The sequence below is a fragment of the Phyllostomus hastatus genome, unplaced genomic scaffold, assembly GCF_019186645.2.
Source record: "Phyllostomus hastatus isolate PE091 unplaced genomic scaffold, TTU_PhHast_1.1 phas_scaffold_55, whole genome shotgun sequence".
NCBI lineage: Eukaryota > Metazoa > Chordata > Mammalia > Chiroptera > Phyllostomidae > Phyllostomus > Phyllostomus hastatus.
Genome location: NW_025334035.1, coordinates 7,694,651 through 7,716,233, shown reverse-complemented (window position 1 = coordinate 7,716,233; position 21,583 = coordinate 7,694,651). Strand labels below are relative to the sequence as shown.

General features: G+C 35.8%; 1 protein-coding gene across 2 annotated transcripts in view; it reads right to left on the bottom strand.

The window, feature by feature from the left end:
• MAP2K4 (mitogen-activated protein kinase kinase 4) overlaps positions 1 to 21,583 on the bottom strand; it is a 113,210-nt gene that overhangs the window by 79,058 nt on the left and 12,569 nt on the right. For both annotated transcript variants that reach the window (XM_045824491.1, XM_045824492.1), the window contains one exon: positions 3,174 to 3,276. In XM_045824491.1, coding sequence (XP_045680447.1) covers positions 3,174 to 3,276 — 103 coding nt within the window. The remainder of the gene's footprint in view (positions 1 to 3,173; positions 3,277 to 21,583) is intronic.

Below are 21,583 nucleotides of genomic sequence, written 5' to 3'. Positions count from 1 at the left end.
GTGGACCATCAATAACCAGAGCTTCCAATTGGTCTTCTAATTTCCTCATCCTCAACTATCTATAATCAAGAATTATAAGACCGAAATTAAGAATAGGATACTAAGAATAAGCCACAATCAACTCTTGGAAATTAAAATCAAAATAGAATGTTCTATATTAGAGTCAGAAAATAAAGGAAATCTCCCAGAGTATAAAGAGAAAAAGAAAAGATATGCAAATACAAAAGAAAAGTCAAAGACCCAGAAAATTCAAGATGTCCAACATCCAAATAACACACATTTCAAGAAGAGAGAATAGGAAAAACATAAAAAGAATCTATTAAAAAAAGAAAAGCAGCAGAAATTTTCTCAGGAACAGATACATAAATCTTCAAACTGAAACAGTTCTTCCAGTACACAGAGAAAAATTTTCTGAACCTAAGCATTTCCTCATATAATTACAGAATACAAGAAGAAAGAAAAAAATGCTGAACATTTCCAATTAGAGACAGAAATAGGTAATATATAAGTAACATCTCTGCTACAATTACATAGTTTTATACTACACTCACCAGAATGCCATCCTCCATTCTCTCCACCTCTCTCTCTATTCTCTATCAATTCTCTTGTCTTTCGAAATCCAATTCAAATCTTGTTTCATGAAACTCTTCACCAAACTGTTTTATCTAAAGTAATCTTCTCCCCAACCCTGCTGCACCATTCATTTGACATTCAATCTGTATTACCTTATTCCTTACTTCTGAATTGCTACAGCCAATTCAGATGAAAAAGAAACATTCTAAGAAACTATCATTTCTTAGAATTTGTTTAAACTGTTGGTTCACAGAAAATAAGGACATGGTGCTTTGTGTTTTTTTTTTTTTTCAGTCTCTCACAGAACCTTGCAGCCAGGAGACATCAAGCACCTGATAATCAGAAACCTGTTCCCAGGATGCAGCTTAACTTCGTTCATTGCTTATATGGTCCATCTTATATTTTCCTTAATTCATCAGAGTTTTGTATTTATATCTGCAACTAAAGTGCAAAGAAATTTTAGAAGGAGGAAACATATATAAATAACACAGGATATCTTCTTCAAACCCCCACAAACTTCAAGTAATATTTTCTAACTGCAAACCACTTACTCTAAACAGTACCAGCAGTGGTTTTCAGTGCCTAATAGCACACAATTCAGAGGAAGAATACAAAACATTCTTTTATGAAAGGGACGGGAGGGTGGACTGCCTAGGGGATGTGCTGCCCTATGTAGCTGTCTTCAACCAATGTCTACGCAGGGCGTTGCTATTTGGATCCAGATAATAAACCAGTGCAGTAACAAAATTCAAAGTATGGGTCTAAGATTTTACACACCGAAATCAAATACTCAAGAGTCTATCCAGCAGTAATGCCTATTACTTTGTCTTCTCAAACTTTTAATACCTCCTGGGAAGAGACAAAGGATAAGAAGCCTAGCTGGTTATAGGATTATTATGAAGTTGGTTTAACAGAAACAAAAACAAACCAAAAAAAGGACCTAATTGACTCAAATTTTGTAAGAAAGCTTTTCCCCACTATTTCTATCCTAAAAAAAATGAGATAAAAAGATTCTGTCCACAAATTCTCTCTATATGAAGAAACTCTTGAGGAAAGAGAGTTCAAATATATGTAAATGTTTTTCCAGTTCAAGTTGTCTTTCTCTTTGTCCAAGGGGGCTTTAAAAAATAAAAGAAAAGATGAAAAATAAACATCTCAAGTTTGGCAATTACTGCACATCTTTCTTAGACTTCAAATATATGGTTCAGCTAGCAACCAAGGTAAGTAGACTATGTTCAAGAATTAGTTTTGTACTAGCTTTCACTAAAAATTCTAGGAAAGGAGGAAGGAAATTCTTTGGAGAGTGTTTCCTTGCTGCTGAGGCTCTGACTAATTAAGAAGTACTAAGAGTTTCCTTCCTCAATACTATGGCCCCCACTTGAGGTTTCAGAGAAGGTACAAAGGCTGGGACTCCAGGCTGAGGTCTGACAAGAAATCTCATTATGAACATCAGTCTAATTAAACTGACAGATACTATTCCCATTTAAATAAACTGTTACTGCAGTTTTCATTTAAAATATCTTTCATTCCCTTTAAGGTTATAGGTGGAAGTGTAAGAGCACATACACATACATACACATTTATTCCCTTCTAGACACTGCTGTTAAAATATTTTCAGCATTCCTATTGCAAGACATTCTTTCTTCTACCTATTTGTTACTGTTTATAAATACAATGGATACCTAACATCAAAAACGAAGAAAACAGCAACAAAAATGCCTCTTTGGGAGGAACAAATATACCTGTAGTCTAATAAGGTATAAATATAAATTGTTGAGAAATTACTGAAAACTATAAAATAAAGTTATTCTGACAGCTTTTTTAACCTTACTTTTTACCATTTGCTTTATACTTCTCAATACCAGAACTGGGTGAAAATTATTTTTATGGACATAAATATAAATGTAAAGCCACTGCTTTTGACCCTGTTCACGACAGGTTTTTCTGGGGAAAGGCATTATCTATTAACACAGCAATTCAATCAAAGATTTCTATAAAATATTATTCTGAAGATATTATTTTAAATTAACAGATATTTCTCATACTTTCAGTGAGATGTTATATCTATTTTATAACAAAAATATTCAGGGAACAAATTTAAAAATTAATCACTGACATCTGTACACTGACATATACACATTGTTTCAATTGACTGTGATGTGGAACTCTTACAGGAAGTAGGTTTACTAAGAATGGGTTCTTTTTTGTTACCCAGTCATGGGGATAATCAGTGCAGATCTACAGGAGAGAATTAAATTTCCTAAATACCACTTACAATTTAACTGGGAATCCAGAAAGAAAGATATAAACAATATTCTTATATCAGTGATATAGAAATTAAAAAGATATAAACATATCTGAATCATCAGCTATTTTTCCCTTCAAGTAAACTTTAAAAAGGAAAATTGTGCTTACCTACTTCAGACTATAGCACAAATAGCTTTCTATTTAAGTTCAAATGGTAATATCTCAAATGGCCCATACAAATAATGGAAATACCAACCTCTCAACTCAAAAAAAATTCATAAAATACAATAACTTTTAAACCTTTGCTTGAGTTGAGCCTTTTATTTGATTTATTTGATTACAGATATACTCACATGTGTGGGTTTTGAACTCCTGTAGGATTGGGATTCAGAGTAAACCTTGCTGTAGATTTGAAAGGTGGATTTGCAAAATTCAACTTCAGTGCTTTGCGTTTACCTAAGAAATAACAAATAAAAAGTAAAAGTTTCAAGTACTATAAAACAGGTACTAATCTGAGGGCATAAGAAATTCAAACCAAAAGGAAGAAAAATTTGCTTTAATGTCTAGTTAATATAGTATTTTGAAAGGCAGTAAAGAATTTCTCAGAATTAAGAAAAAGTAAATATCATTCATTATGCTCCAGTAAAATAGAAAGCAATGCTCAGTACTTCAAGATTATATTGTTCAAAGATGCTAACACTTTTGCAAATGAAAACACCACTATCTACCACTAACACCAAAATCATTTACCTCAGCAGTTATACTGATAAATGCTAAACTACTACCTATCTAGTGTTATACTTTAATGCCTTAGTTTAACAAATATCATTTTCTCTCATATGTAATGTATACAACTGAGTACAGAACCTGAAGCATTTGCAACCATAATGGGCTAAAAAGTATCATGGTAGAGTCAACTTCAAATTAGTATCAAAGGTATGCCAAATAATCACTTATTTGGAGCAATTTTATTGAGATGGAGAGGAAGGAGATATCAATGTTTTGTATTACGCACACAATATCCATTATTAAAAAAAAACAGAAAATTTAGGAAAGGTAAAATAAAAATATATAAAATATTGTATATACACTTATAAAATATTTAGAGTTTTAAAAAATATTTATATACATTTACAAGTCCAAGTACCCCAATCTAATCATTGTCTATTATAGACTATTTTCTATATAATACAGATATTTTTTCTCTATAATTAAAATCAGACCATAATAATGCTTTGTAACATGATTTGTCCACTGACCATATTCCTTTCTATGTCAATAAATCTTGTAAATAATTTCTTTAGGATTTTAGTATATTAGGATTTTAGGAAACTTTGTAGCAGGGTTTGGTTTTTAAGCATTTTTAAGGCCATCTTGGTTTCATGTACATTTTAAGGATCCTTTTTCCAGCATTCACTCTTCATAGTTTATTACACATTTATCTACCTACTCAAACAACATCTCTGCAACCCAAATACTTTCCCACCTCAGTGGACTCAAAGGATGTATTAGAGAGCTCACCCGGCTCAGCCTGGTACCTTCTGAGCATAGGAGTAAGCCACGAGAGGTGGACAAGGCTGCAAGGAAGAGCACAGAGCTCCTGGCCCTGGTTCCTGGTCTCAGGGGTGGGCTTTCTACAGGATGTGAATTCCAAAGACCAGACACACCATTTTCAGAAATAAGCATAGTATGACATGAATTGTCCCCATATTTTGCCTTTCAGGTACGAAATATTCACTTTGAAATCATTTTTATTTGACAGCAAGTATAGTAAGGAAGGACATTCAAACTATATATGCAGAAGGTACTCTATGAAAACTGGCAGATTTGACTATTAAAAGGCAAATTCTGTATATTACAAAAAAACTAAAAAATTAAAATAAAACTTGGGAAAATTCTTGCAATACAAAATCAGAAACTCTATATAGAGATATCACACAAATCAAGAAAAATTTAAAAATTGGCAAGGGTATAAATAGTAAAGCAAAATTATGAAAGAATCATGAAAAGGCACTAACACAAAAAAAACAGTTAACATTTTTGTTCATGTGAGGTTAGCAACATTTAGGTTTTATTTTATAAATATACATATATATGTTTTAATGATAACATATTGATCTAAATGACTAGGTAAAATAACCACTAGCACAACACATTGCTGGTGGAACAGTACATTGATATATCTTTTCTGGTGAAAGGGCAATATACAAAAAAAAAATTAAATAAATATGCTCCTTTACTTCTTGGAAATTTGTATTTAGGAAATATTTAAAGGCAGAGGATTATTCTCAGGTCTTGAAACCTGATGGAATTTGCCCTGCTGAACTCTGAAGTTGCTTGGGACTGCTGACTCCTTTTATCCTTCGATTTTCTCCTATTCTCTCATCAATTTTTCCCAATGCCTGACCCACCATTGTATTTTGGAAACAGGTAACTTGTCTTCTCATTTCTAGGTCCACAGGTAGAGAGAAATTTTGTGTCAAAATGGATCACACTAGAGTCTAGGTGATATCTGGATTTGACCTCTAGGGTGAATGCATTTTGAACAGGAGGCAGATGGAATATTTGGGGGCCAGAAGGCAGACTGTAGTGGACTGAATGATGGATCCCAAACATATCAGGTCCTGATCCCTGGAACCTATGAATTTTACTTTATACAGCAAAGCTTGTAAAGATTTAACATTCAGTTAAGGACCTGTGCAATCATAAATTAGAACAAGCTCAGTCCCCAAAAACACCCCAAACCAAAAGCTGAACAACACCTGGGATGTGGTATATGTCTGAAACAACCCAGTATATCATCCATGATCTCTACATGGTGAAAAACTGATGAAAGACTTGGATCAAATGCAGGACAATAACACAACAAAGAATCATTGTGAAACTATCCAAAGAAAAGTACCAAAATTAGCCCTTTCTTTAAAAGCCTAATTTGAGGGAACAGTAGCTAATATCTGCAGGCAAACAAAATATATTACTCCAATTAAAACAAAAACTGTTTTATTAAAAATAAATATTTATGTATAATACACACACATAAACAGAGAGACTTTTTCAGCATTGCGTTCACATTTAAACACAAATAAATTGGGGTCTTCAAAGGGTATTTACTGCAAAATTAAACAAACACGTGTAATAGAATGTGACTTAACTTGCATAAATTAGATTTAAATACACTATACTTCATAAACATGTGCAACTATCTTGAAAAATATCCAAGTATATACTCTGATCTTTCACTAACAAAATCCACTAAATAATTCTATAAAACTTCAAAGCCTCTTTAAGCAGAGATAACAGAGCCTAAAACTGGTGCCAGGGGGTTTAGGGTAAGATTAAGCTACATGGCCTATTCTTAGTAGGGCTCCTACCTCGCCCTGGCCCCCCTTGCCAAATGATGATGATCAGTTTAATGAACTCACAAGGCAGTCTTGAAGAGAAAAGGAACAACCCAGGAAGTCAATCAAAAGTGAGATTCAGGGAAGGATAGAAAGAGGCAACATTTACAATACTTTAGAGAGGATATTTCTGGCTATCTGTAGATCTGTACACATGGGCCTTTTATGTTTGTTTGCTTGCTTGTTTGTTTGTTTAAATATCTCTTCTCCCGTCTTTCTCTAAGAACCTCTTTAGGACTGGTCTTTCTTATCTTTACTTCTCTTTCTCAAGGGCCCAAAAACTGAACCCTAAAGGCAACCTGCCACCTGTATTCAAATATTTTTAATGACAAGACTACAAAAAAATAGGATATGAGACCAATATGAACTTTTTACAACTTCCATAGAAAGAAAAGGGTCTATGGAAAGAAGTGACACTGTAACTGGCCTGTGGAGATTGTTAGAAGCTAATAGGAATTACAATATTTATGTAACAGGGTTTAAATTAATTGATCAAGAAAGATTATAAATTTGTGATTATAATTCCCCCTTTAGTGAGACTGTCACCAAATAAGTAATTCTGAACCAATGAGCAGAGATAAACAGATCCTCCCCTTTAACTACAACAGGACAGAAACCAGGCAAGATCAAACGTCTTAAATTTTCTGTATGGCAGGAGAAAATATCTTCTCTCCTATGAGAAATAATTGTCGTTATAGACTTAAACTGAAGTTCAGTGCCTTATGTAGAAAATGCTTTCAAATGTTTATTGATCTGGAAATAAATTTGACATGGACAGACAACTCAAGTATGGATTAAATTAGCTAGACTTAAGTTTCTGTTGTTTGCAACCAAGAAGCCTGACTGACATAGGAAAAACAGTATCTGTCCACATCCCCAAATATTTCCAAAGCACTGCTATACGCGGCCTAACTTTTTCCATGTTCTGGCTTATAGAGAAAATGAGGACATTTGTTCAACACACTGGGAAAATTAGAATCATAGATAGTCCAGAGGCTAGCCTAGGTGGTTCAGCAGCCTCAGGCCCCACCCAGCCACTCCAGAACTGAGGGGACCCAACTCTGCACCACCTGTGAAATTTTCCTTTCAAAGCTCTCCCTCAAGAGAACACCCAGCACTATTTAAACAATGTCCACATCATCTAAGACAATTTCTTTCTTAAGAGTTCTCATGATGAAGCATTCCCAAGCATGGATCTTCAAGAATATTCATAACTATTATTGAAGAACAAGAATTTGCCCAAGCACATCCATATTCACTAAAGCCTAAGACTATATTTAGCTCTAATTCTCACCACAGAACATCTCACAGGCTCACAGGATACTGAAGTTGGAAGGAAGACATCTTTCAGTTATTTGGCTTAAGCAAGATGATGAAGAGCCCTGGCGATTCTTCCTCCAGTATCTTCTCAAGCAATACAAACCTTTAGCATCACTTTCATAATCAGTTACACTGATTCAACAGTTGAGTACAACCTTGGCCAAAGATCTCACTCACCAAGGACAGGAGAGTCTACCACTCAAATACAGAAGATGACTACTCTCTGCAATTTAGATTACAAAGGCATCTCTCTTGCCTTCCACAGATAAGGAAAAGGTGTCATTTCCTCATTATTCATTAAGAAGCAGCATTATTTATTTAGTTTCCAAAACCATCAAAACCAGTCTATCCTCAGAAAGATATTATGTTTATACTGGATCCACTTTGTAACCCCCTCCCTTCCTCCTCAAGGCTATTCCCATCATTAAACTGTAAATAATTTTCTGTTCTATGTTTAACTATCTTGATTTATCTTTGAGCTCTGCAAATCACCTATAATAGGTAACTAAAACAAAAGAGCAGTCCAACAAATATTCATTTGAATTAGTATTAGATTTTTTAAATCAATATTGCACTACTCTCTCATACAACCTAGTGGACTTCTTTTCTTTTATTGTATCATAGGAAAGCAGGATTCTGTTACCCTTATGGTCAGAATGAGAGAACCAGAACCCTCCCCTGCAACCTGTAAGAATGGAGACTATCTCTAAAACATTTTAGTCCACCTACATATTTCAACACCATTTTGATGTGATTTCACCAAATCTGAAACAGTAATAGCAAAGTTCATATTGCTGATGGCAATAAGGATCACTAAAGGACCTGTAATGTGTAATAGCTGCCTCTAGAGGATGACATTTTTTTTTTAATTTTTAAAAATTTCTTTTGATTTTAAAGAGAAAGAAAGGGAGAGAGAAAAAAAATCAATGTGAAAGAGAAACATCATTCGGTTGCCTCCCATACCCACCCCAACCAGGGACTGAACGTACAACTTTTTGGTATATGGGACAACACTCCAACCAACTGAGCCATACCTACCTAGGAGGCTTTGTTGATATAATACTAACAAATCAGTGTGGGTTATGTGGTAGATCGTTATAAAAATGATTCACAACTCACTGTGTCCATACCTGTGTAATGTGACTTTGCTGTTCCTCCCATCAATAAAGTCAATTTCCCTACCTCTTAAATCCAGGTTGGCCTTGGGGCTTGCTTTGACCAGAAGAATATAGCAGAAGGGATATTTAATGACGTCCAAAGCTAAGCCTTGAGGCCTTCTGGCTTCCACTTCCACCCTCTTGGAAAACTACGGAGTCTAAACATAAAGCAGTTCAGTCTAACTTCCTTAATAAGGAAAGACCACATGGAACAAGAGGTCCAGAAGCACCAGCTGTCCCAGCTGAACTCACTCAGGTGCAACAGACATACTAGATCAATGCAGACATGTGAGTGAGCTCAGCAGAACTACCACTCAACTCACAAACAGAATCATGAAAATTAAATAGCTGCTCTTTTATGCCACTACTCACAGGCCAAAACAGCTAGGTGGAAATAATCAGTCCCTCTAAGGAATTTCCGCTGCCACCAGAAGAATTCCCCAGAACCCAGTCTAGACAAAAAAGTGAAAACTTAAAGTACAATGTATAGGTCTGGTGATTGACCTGCAAGTATTCAGAGCATCCTACCTGGGCTGGGGAAGGGGGGTTGCCTAAAAGTCTCATTTCTTCCTTGGCTTTAATTCTTAGTACCTTATTTTCAAAACAGAAAGAGAATCCAGAATAACTTTTTAAGTTATTTATAATCATTGGTTTTGAAATGAGAAACACAATTCTAACTATGTAACTTTATATTAAAACAATTTTGGAAATGAGGAAACAAAGTGGTAGACAGGAACTTATTTTCATTTCCTCTTTTGCCTAAATTACTACAGTAATGAGTGTGCTCATTTATTTCATAAGTTCAAGAGAATAAGAGAGGAAGGAAGTTAGACTTGGAATAGAAGAACTGGAAAACTGTCTGTTCTGTCCTAGACTTGCAATCTAAGGCTTTCCAAGTATTAAATGAGCTACTATCAGCTAATACTATGTTGCCCCTCTCCTCCTCCACTCTGTAATACAGAACAGTGAGCAACTTCCAAAATTCCATAAATCTCACTTAAAACTCTGAACTCCAATCAATAAAACAGTTCTTCATCTATGCACTAGGCATTTTGGAAACTGAATTATTCTCAGTTTAAGAAACCAAGTAAATAGGCTAACAGCCCTCTTCTAACATATTTTAACACTTTTGTATAAGACAGATTTGGAACAAGTCCAATGTGATAATTTACATAGCCATGCATGCAGAAATATCACAATTATACACAAGCTAATGTGCCAGGCAGTAGAGACAAAAAGATAGATAAGATAGCTGACCTATCCACAGACACTGGTTTGGCATCCTCACAAAATTATAAAGGTATGTGGCTCTGGCCAGGTGGATCTGTTGGTTGGAGCATTGCCTCGTGCACCAAAAGGTTGTGGGTTCAATCCCCAGTTGGGACATGTATAGGAGGCAACTGATCAGTGTTTCTCAGATCTCTCTCTCTCTCTCTCTATCAAATCAAAAAAAGATCCTCGGGTGAGGATTAAAAATATTATAAATGAATGTGGTAGGAAGAGACTAAAGCGTAGGAAGAGGGAAGAAAATTCTTTTTGCTAGATCCTAAATGATCACCACTGGAATACTGGTAAGGGTAAAAACAAGGATATTTCTACAGTCCAGTCACTTACACATCTGTAAATCCAATCCCTCACCTGGCAGCACTGCTGTGATGAGGGGTAATATATCTTAAAAATATAATGGCTGGTAAACAGTAGCTATGAAAAAATGGTAACTTCTATGATGTATAAAACTGATTGAAGTTAGTTTATTAAATTCTCTAAAAAGAAAAAATTGGAAAAAGTTTGTCTGATACATGTTAAACCAATAAATGTGAAAAACAGGAAAAGAAATTCAGTTTCCTTTGTAGATTTGTTTAAAGTACTATCCCATAAAAATCCCTAATCCTATTCAAATCCAGCATTCCAGCGGTATTCAGTTAGAACCTAGAAAATCCAACATAGAGTCATAGAGCCAGTTTACCTAGTTTTGAAACTCAACTCTGCTAGTTACTAACTATATACATTCTTGGGCAAGTGACTTCACTTCTCAGCCCCAGTCCCATTCCTCTATCAAGTGAAATTAATAGCACATTCCTCAGAGGGGTCTTGGGAGGAATAAAGGAGTACCTATGTTTAACAGTACCACCTACAATGTCAATCATTTTTTCTCAGCTTCTATTATCAGTTATGTTGAGGTCTCTGATGGCTAGGTCCTGACCTGAATTAGGGTGGTATTTCCCTAACACTAATCAATGCTGCCTCAATGTTAAACATTTCCCCATCTGACAACTTGGACCTCAGAGGCATAGCTGCCAAAGAAATAACAGAAGTAATGCACTGTCAGCATTCCTGACTTGTGAGAGATGATTCATAGAGCTCTCTTTGGGTAGAAAGATCTTTTTTAACCCAGAATACCAAAGATTCTATTATTCATCTATCAGTTCCTGAAGGGGTGCTGCCTTGACACAAAGGCATAATAGCTCTTAGCAGATCCCTGGACTCCACATAAAAGCAAAAATGGGCATTTGACCTATTGCAGGCTATTTTACTATGAGGCTCTTGTTTGGTTAACAGATTTCTTTAGGGAAAGAGAATCTGTAGGCTTAAAAGCCCAAAATGTGAACCCAAGTTGATCTACCCACAAGGAAAAAAATTTAAGCTCATTTTCTACCACAGTAAATTCCATGGAATGAAACTCACAATATGCCTTAAAAGCCTTCCAAACCTAATGTTAGAAATTCAGCTGATTCTTCACTCTGATTCAGCTAACCATCAACTCACTCTGACATGACATGAGCCCTTCTATGATCACCAGTAATTTTAACTCAATTATGCACAATGCCATTATTATGGCTTTCTATAGAAGCCACACCTTTGAGCTAGCAATTAATTAAAACCAACACCAGCATCGCTTTTGATCGACTGTGAGCCAGATGTCTACTACTAGCAAGCAAATATAATTCCTCAGGCTAAACTGGCCAAGTCCCCATTAGTCCAAACTCCTCAAAAACACACAGGGAGCCAGCAAATGCAGGAAGGCCCTGCTGGGACTACTCACACAGCACAAAAGTCAAGGCTTCACTGAAATAACAGGCCTAGAGATGCTTGTCCATATAGTCATGAAGGCAGATTTAAACAGATTCTGTTGAGCAGAATCTTGGCTTTGGAGTTCCATGATCCCAAATTCTCCTGTGAGGGCCCCAGGTTCATTGAAGGGCAAAAAAGAATATACCTTTGTCTAAACTACATAGCCACAGTTGAAGTCACTGCCTTCTGAAATTAAAAACTGTGGGGTGGGGGCAGAATATAAGGGCTTTACTTATCAATATGATAGCAAATATCCCACAAACAAAAAGTGCAAATAAACCATTAACATGAAAAAATATCATCAAATTCTTCTAGTTAACCAAAAAATTAAAATTCAACTTTTGCCTTTAATACCACACATACATAAAAAAATCCTAATATTAATGTTAACAAATGTCTGAAAAAGTTGATAGTCTCCTCTGAGCTTGAAACACAGCTGTTTACATCTATTTGTAGTTGCCATCTGCCTTCCCCACCAAACCCTAAACTCCAGGAGGGCAGAAATTCTATTTCTTATGCACCTCAATGCCCAGAATTACACTGGACACATAAATCCTTAACATTTGTTCAGTAAACAAATTGAAGTAGACAAATGATTAAACAAACAAATGACTGCTACAAATATAAATTGGTCCACTTTCTAAAAAGGGCAATATTTAGCAAATATCTCAAAATGTCCTTACAATTAACCCAGTAACTCCATTCCTAAGAATTTACCCTTTAGGAAGTTACAAAATGCAAATAAAGGTAGTCAAAGCAGTGATATTTATGCTAGGTTGGTTACAAATATTATGGCACATCTATAACTGGAATACTACACTACCACCAAAAAAAAAATCCACCAAAAAAGACTACTGACACCATAAAATGTTAATAAATAATAATGTTTTTTAATCAAGTAATAAGGAATGTCTAATAAATTATCATTTTAATAAAAGCATACCTGAGAATAATAATTTAAAATAAACACAACTTCATTCTCCAAAATATCACTGGTGACTAATTCAATGTGCTAGAATTATAGATGATTATTTTTTCTTTTTCTGCTTTTCTGCGTTTTAGTTTTTCTACATTAAGCATTTATTGTTTCTGGTTTAGTTACAATCTCCTTGCTACTCAAACCAGAGCTTTTCAAAAGAAACCAATCTTATGGAGGCCTAGAGGAGTTAAAAAAAAAGGTCTTAAGAATGCACATATAGAGTTTCATATACCTATTAATATACCTTGGACACTTCCATACCCTACCATTTTGTAATATTTCACAAATGATATCTTTTGAAAAATTGAAGGTATATGGATCAGCCAAATTTAACATTTTAATCTCCAACACAATCGGAAAAGCTTATCCAAGACAATTATCCCCACAATGCCATGCTCCAATTATTTTTCAAGCACAGCCTCCATGAAAATCTAAAAACAGCTGAAACTCCAGTTACCCACCCACCTAGAGAAGGTTCCAAATGGATACCCAGAGGTGGCTGCCATTATTGTCATCACAACCTCTACTCCAGTGTAGGAGAAGAGGAAGACATGTGCTAATAACTCTGAGTTCTTCATTTCTCTCCAGGTTATACAGAGTTCTCTTGTATATCATCATCCTTCACAATCCTTACTAAGAAAGGCCTAACCGGCTACATGCCTGCACTAATTCCATTCACATACAATAGAACTATTGCTATGCATGATGCTGAGAGTCTAGCCAAGAAGGGGGAATGGTTACAGCACAGCAAGTCGTTTACAGGTAGTCAGCACCTTGTCGAGGTGCTGAGAACACTTTAAATCCACATAATAATGACTAACTTAGCCAAATCCACAGCTCATTTATGTTGTTAAGCCTCAAATTTGTGAACATACCCACAGCAGCCCCAGGGACACAAGTGAGACACAAACACCATGTTGGTCAATTCCAACAAAAGTTTCTATGCAGAACAGCCAAAGTCACCCCTTCTTCTATGACAGGTAGGCCATAGAGTGCTCTCCCTCCCAATCAGATCCCTCGACATTCTAACTTCCCCATCAGCTCCCCAAAGTTTTATGTTACTGTCTGACCATGCACCAATATTAGGATTTCTGAAAAACTACCCGCACAACTGCCTCTTACTCTTTGGTAGTCATCTTTCTAGTAGGACAAGGCACATAACACACAAACTCAGGAAAGCTGTGTGAAAAAAAGTCACAAGGCTTGCTCTGACTTTAATCATTCCCTCGAGCTCATGCAGTGGCTTCCAACCAACCTCACTATAGAGGCAGGGGTGCATATCACAGCAGGTATTCTCAGCACGGTGTGCTTGAACTTCAACCAGGAACCAAGTGCTCACTCGTCTTAACGTCACATTTATTCTCCCACTTGATAAACCCAACATTCTATCATTACCACTTTAACTTTTTGTCACCCATAAATGATATAAACACATTAACCATATAATTGTCACTAGGCAACCAGTATTTTTTCAATTAGTACTTCAAACCTTTTTTGTGTGTCATGATGTGAATAAAAGAACACCTATACAACACAATTAAGGAAAAACAGGGCTGTTCTTGGCTAAAGACCACTGACCTAGAGCTCTAATAGTAGCTCCAGGACACAGGCTACAGGGATCTATATGTGAGCTGGCAGGTAATATATTCACAGAAACACCCAAACTGAGGATCTACCAAAATAGCCAGATCTGGCTTCTCTTTCTTAAAAAGTTTACTTAGAATAATATTATCAACTACACAACAAAACCAGACTTTCATCAAATAGGATACCCACCAGTATAAATTAATGAACTCTATTACACGGTCTCTGTCTCTCTCTTTCTCTCTCTAAATGACCAGCATTCACAAGGTGCACTTACCTGTTCTCTCCATGGCCATGTGGGCTTAACAACCACAGGGTCCCATGGCTGCAATGACTCCAGGGAGCCTGTATACCATAGCACAACAATGGACTGCAGCTGGAAACACACACTAAGCTAGCGGATGCTGGGCTGGGCTGGGCTGGACTGGACTTTAATATAGAGCAGAAACTCTGGACAGTGGCCTTCACCCTGGCCCTACTGAAGACAAGATTGGACCTTCTCCATGGCCAGGTGGGCGAGTATGGGACACTGGGAAATCAGGAGGGGAAACCCTGTAATTTTACATCACCAATAAAGTTTACCACAAAGGCCCTTCCCCCTGTGCAGGTCTCAGGAAATTCTTTTCCTCATGACACTGCAAGAACTCATCTTCCACCAATAACAACTGGACACTCAGTTGCTGTCAGAAAATACCTGAGTGTCAACATTTGGAATACAGAAAAGTGAAGAATATTAAGATTTTCTAAAGGCAACAGAAGTTGGTTTCAAGAAATAAATCTTTTTATGTCTATTCATACTGTAACTGATATTTTATACTATCGAAATCTGTAAGTAAGCCTAAAACAAAGTTTAAAATATTCCAATTCAATTAGAGATAAAAATGGAAAGATATTATGTATGAATATATGTTTCTGTATATCAGTAGTAGATTTATAAACAAATATAACATATTATCAAGGATTATCAAACCAGAAGTCCTTCAAATACCAAACTTTTGATTTCATAAAGGTCTTTTTTTAAGCGAAGAATGAACATATATGACCACATTATGCTAACTGAGGAAAATCACACAGGTCTTATGTACTTCTTTTCCTTTTTATTTGGCTCCATAATGGATAACAGTTAACTTTTTATTCCAAGCTGACTTCTCTCCGCTCTCCAGGAAACATTTGACTCCCTCACCCTACTGCTCAATTACCCTATTCCCAAAGCAAAAAATTCACATGACCATATAAAACTTTACCTATAATAACCCTGCTTTTTACCATATGTCCTTAGGAATTCTGAAAGGCAAAAGAAGGAATCAATTTTTTCATACACATAATTTTGCATATATTTTTAATTCAATTAAGGTAATTTGGAAAGCCTTCCTATAAACTTTTACCACTGAATAGCACCTTTAAACAACAATAAGGCTCAATTTTACTGACCATTTGTGGCTGGAGACAACCTGCACTCAATCCAGCGAGCTAGTTACTGTTTTGTTCTAGGAGCTGGCTGGCTGCCCTACCTAAAGCAGAAGTAAAGCTTTATTTCAAAGATGACTTCCCCAAATCTACAACATCATCAATAGTTTAGCAATAACTTAATAACTGCAGAGAAGGAACACAAAAACCACACTTTCTAATTTTTAATTAGTTGTCAATATCTTATAATATCTATATAACAACCCCTTTCTTTTTTAGGTACACAGTCAACATTTGGACATACACATTCTCCACACTCAGAACCTAGTATTTGTCTGGATGACTTCTGACCTCTGGAAATTAGATATAGCAGTCCAGTGACACAGTATTTTATATAACAGCACCTGTAATATAATAAGAACTCAAGCATTTCCTGAATTAATGAATAATCCAAGCTTAAGTTTTTGACTTAACGTTAGGACAAATAGTATTCACTCAGACATGTCAATTGGGGGTTTTAAGTGTATTTCTTGGTAGGTCTAATTTGTTGCTTCATTTTTTTCTCAATCAAAATATGTATAACTAGAAGTTATGTAGATTCCCTGAAAAAGCAGGAAGCTTTGACTTAGAGAAAAGTTCCTTAATGATAGAACCTCATGACACATGAGTTAGCCATCTTCTGGCTTTTAAAAAGATATTTGCCATTTTTCACTGTCTCAAGTTACAGGACATGTGAAAATCTCCTTTATATTCAACTTTTTCCATTTCAGTGCTGTATTATACTATATATCTTTTTAAAGAAATTTTAAATGATTTGCCATCTAAATTTAAATTTAGATCCAACTATGTAACTACTAAAGCAAATAACAGAGGTAGAAAATGAATAAGCATCTTCTACACAAAGCACTATTATGCTCCTCTCACCAGCATCTGAATAGTTTCTTTGAACTCCACTGAATTATACCTCCCAACTTAAAAATCATGAAGATGTGAATAACACTTTTATTTCTTAATGAACACAGTTAAGTACTATTTGTTACCCATAAATGGGTTCTATAAATTGAGGTGGGGTTTTTTTCATCCTCATCCAAGGATATGCTTTTACTGATTGTAGAGTGAGAGGAAAGAGGGGTGGGGAGAGGGAAGGAGAAAGCGGGGGAGAGAGGGGAGGGGGTAGAGAGAGAGGGAGGAGAGAGAGAGAGAAACATCACTGTGAGAATGAAACATCAATAGGTTGCCTCTTGTACACAACCCAACTGGGGATGGAACCCACAACCTTTTGGTACACAGAATGACACTCCAACCCACTAAACCACTTGGCCAGGACTATACATTTAGGTTTTTAAAAGGTTAGAATAAAGTAATATTAATCAAGAGTAAATTGCACTTAAAGAGGGTCTGTTGTATCCTATCTACTTCCTGAATATATAAGTACAGGAGAGTACTGTGACTGAAATTTCTCTGATTTGTTACTTACATTTGTACAAGATCAGGTCAGTTTTAGAATATCATGAGAAATTTAGTTACAAGATAGATGACTGAATAGGAATAGTGAAAAAGGACAGCTGGTTAAGAAATTGGTACTACTGAAGGGTGAATAGTTAAACCTGTGGACAAGAATTTACTGGTCACTGAAGAGGTCACTGCTAACTGGAACACAAGTATTTCACCAGGTTATTTAATATTCTGAATAAGAATTCTTACTCTATTCTCACAGAGGGTTTTCCAATGACTAATTCTGGACCCCAAGTACTGAGGAGGCAATGCCCCGAAGGCCCTGAGCACTCTGAACACTAAATATAAATTATATACAAAGCTGCACTCCAGTTTAGGTTTGATCTTACCTTAGCAGAATTAGTCTCACATACCCACTGATTCTACAACTTCATAAAAAAAATCAAGAATTATTATTTGACATGGTTTTTTTATTATCTTCAGAAATTAAGAGATTTTTAAAAAGTTAAAAAGAACCCTGATTAATGACTAGATCAACTCAGATTCCAGAGTATGAAAAATAAATATCCAGTTTTAATTCAAAGTACAGAAAAATCACAATAAGTGGTTTTGCGTGTGGTGTGCATATATACATAAAATTTCACATCCTTCAACAGTGGTGCAATTCAGTCAGAGGTGGTCAATGCTTAACTCTATAATTTGCATTCAATTGTATGCCCCCCAAAAAACAAAACTTTTTCTTCCTCTCCCTTTTTTTTTGTGGGGGTGGGGTAGGGACAGACTACAACTACTAGTTGCAGAGCCCACAAATGTTTGGAAACAAAAGTTAACCAGCTCCTAATCAAAGAATTAACTTAGACAAAAACCATTGATAGTGGCCAGACCACCAGGGCCTGATAGGGCCCTGCAGCCTACAGTGACAGCACCTAAACCCACAGATCAGTCCTAACAAGACCTACAACCAGAAATCACATGCTTCCTGATGTGATACAACAAGAAATGCACAGCTCTACCTGGGAGTGTTCCTGCCAAAAAACGGAATTATATGTGATCAAGCCTCTATATCCAGCTACCAATTCACAGGAAATACAAAGAAGAACATGCAAAACACTAATTACTAAAAGGATCACATCAGGAAGCTGGATAATCAACCATATCCAAAATGTGTAAAATGTTACAAAATACAGGACCCAATATTTTCAATAGATAAATGGCAAGAAGAATGGAAAGAAGAGGAAACGACTCTTAGATCTAAAGAAACTTAAGAGATACCTTAAGAGATATATCAACCAAGTGCAATGTGTGTAGACCATGTTGAGATCTCAGCTTGAACAAATCAACTATAAACACGGCATCTGTAAGGCATTTGAGGAAATCTGAACAGTGAGTGGCTATCTGATATTGTTTCATCTATTTAATGGTGTAATAACAGCACTGAGGTTATATGTTTAAGAGTCTTTGTCACTTAGCAGATATGTGACTGACAGATATCTAGATGAAATTAATGACACCCAGAATTAGCTTTAAGATATTTCAGGAGAGACAGATGCCAGAAGGAGGAACAAATGAAGACTGGCCACATGTTGTTACTGTTGCTATGTAATGGGCACATGGCAGTTCCTTATACTATTCTTTTCGTGTGTTTGAAAACTACTATAATTAAAAGGGGTTTTTTAATTAAATAATTTTCTCTCTTCTACCCCTAAGTAAAAGAAAGTAGGAAAGACATTTTTTTTCTTTTTTAAAGCATCAACTCATTGTTAAGAGAGTCTATATACAAATCTGCCCTCATGCAATGCCGAGCTATGCTGCTTTGTTCACTGACTACCAAGTCTCCTGATCTACTGATCTTGATCAGCTGTTTTCCAGGCACATAAGCCATCTGAAGATTTTCCACATCTGTCTAAATAATGCTTATTTATTTATTCTGCCAGAATGATTCTGGGTTTTTTATTAAACATGTTCCCCTAGTGACAGACCCAGTATGTCCCTTAGCTTCCGTGCCACAAGAAGAAATCTTTCCACTTAATGTTCTGGCAGGCTTATCAGATAGCATTATGAAACTCTCTGGCTTCGGGAAAATCAGAAATGATATAAATGGTAAGTCTATATCTCATGACCATTTGCAAGTGAACACCCCTCAAAAACCATTCCTATGAATGCCCAATGCTTTCTTTCAAGAATCAATAAAACACTATGGTTCATAGCATGTAATCTGTGACCAGATCAAGGTCACACAGTTCTATCACTCATTAACTATATGACTTTGGGGGAAAAAAAATTTAAAGATTTTATTTGTTTATTTAGAGAGGGGGAAGGGAGGGAGAAAGAAATGGAGAGAAACATCAATGTGTGGTTGCCTCTCACATGGCCCCCACTGGGGACCTGGCCTACAACCCAGGTATGTGCCTTGACTGGGAATTGAACCAGTGACCCTTTCATTCTCAGCCCGAGCTCAATCCACTGAGCTACACCGGCCAGGGCTGGAAAATTTACTTAATCTTTCTATGCTTCAGTTTTCTCGTTTAAGTAATTATTTTACCTACTTCATAAGGTTGTTGTAAGAATTAAAGGAGTTGGAACAGGATGTATTTAAAACAAAATCTGACACACAGTAAAGAAGTTACCTATTATTATTACTACTACATAGTCTGTCTCATGTTCAAGCTCTCAAACATAAGCTACTTCAGAGTAGGCTCTAGATTTAATTCACCTTTAAAGAATCAGTGCCTCTTACCATGAGTGGCACATACACATTTGTTAGTTGTCACATTTGTGCCTCTGTTTATTTAACATAAGAGGTTCTCTAAAAGGGAGTAAATATGCTTGAATACACTTGACATTCATTTCTGATGAATGTTCACTTCATTCTCCCTAATGAGAAGATGAACACCAACATGTCTAGTACACATCTTTTCATCTAGACACTTGTGTCTGGATTTTGAAAGCACTCATAAAATCATGTAGTGATAATTCAACTATTTACTAACACCTTGTTTGAAAACTATCACCCTAAATTTATAAGCTAAATTAAAAACCACTTTGATTAACCTGGGATTTAACTAGGAAACTCTGGATATTTTCCACATCATCTCTGCTCTATATCTGTTCAACCACACAAGTTTTGTTAATTACCCTTTCACTGTTAAGAGTTAAGTTTAACTGGTAGCTGAATGGAAACTTTCCGCAATGTGAGTGAATCACTAATTGTTCTCTTGCTCAAAAATATCACACATTAAGCATTCTCAAATGATTTTGAAGGTACTATAGTTGTTCAAAATGAAACCTTCCTTCTTCTAGCATCAAAACCCATCTTTCAGGAGAAATTAATGTTTCTACCACTTCCAAGATAAAAGATAATTAGTCAATACTCCCCTTGGTATGGTATAATGTATAAGGGGACTACATAAATCTTGACTCTGCCTATACCACTACTACCATTCTTGGGTTTTGATTAATATAAAAGCTGTTTCCAAGCAGATGGACTTTCCATTGGCAGTTTATCATGGCCCACAAAGATAGTGATGAAAATATACTCGATGCTAGCTGAGCTTATGGCAAATCCCACGAAAGTCTCATTTTAACTTACTTCAGGATCTATATAAATTTAAATAAACCTTGCTCAACTCCAACAGTAGCAAATGTGATAATTCTGTTTCTTAGGATTGCTGAAAAACTTAGCTGACTTTTAAAAATTTCAAATGATAAAATATTAGTCATTGGGTGTAGACTTTTGCTACATTAAATGGGAAACTGAAATTTGAATCAGCTGAGTTTTCTAAGCTCTTCATTTTCAATGCAGAATGAATGGCCTGTCCCTCTCCTCCACTCCTCCCTTCCCCTGGCTTTTTATACTCCACCTCCAACAAAGCCAAAAATGCTTCTTAAGCAAAACATCTTCTTTTACAAACATCTCTTATCAGGTCAGTAAACATATTAATTACATACTCAAATTTCTAGAAAGACTCAAGAAACATCCATCCTCTTTATTGTTTCCTTTTAATTATTACCTATTTAAAAACAATTAGGGACACTTACCTTAAAAAAGTAGTTTCACAATGAAATGAGAGCCTGTCATTAGGATACCTCCATTTTTTCTCCAAAAGTGATCACTACCTAATTTCTATTAGCACTTCCAGGATAGCAGTCACCTCTAGAGCATGTAATTTTCTAAATAAAGATCCCCTTGCTATGCAAACATTCCCAAGTAAAACAACTTTTAAAGGCCACTAAAAGCTACCAAAAGTGTAAAAGCCAAAGCTACAGAAAAATTCAACACTATCCAAACTTATCTGTAGCACTCAAGAACTCTACAGTCAAAAGATAAAAATACATTGCAGAACAGAAGGGAAAAAGGGGGCTAAAGATCCCTTGTGTAAAAACTATTAACA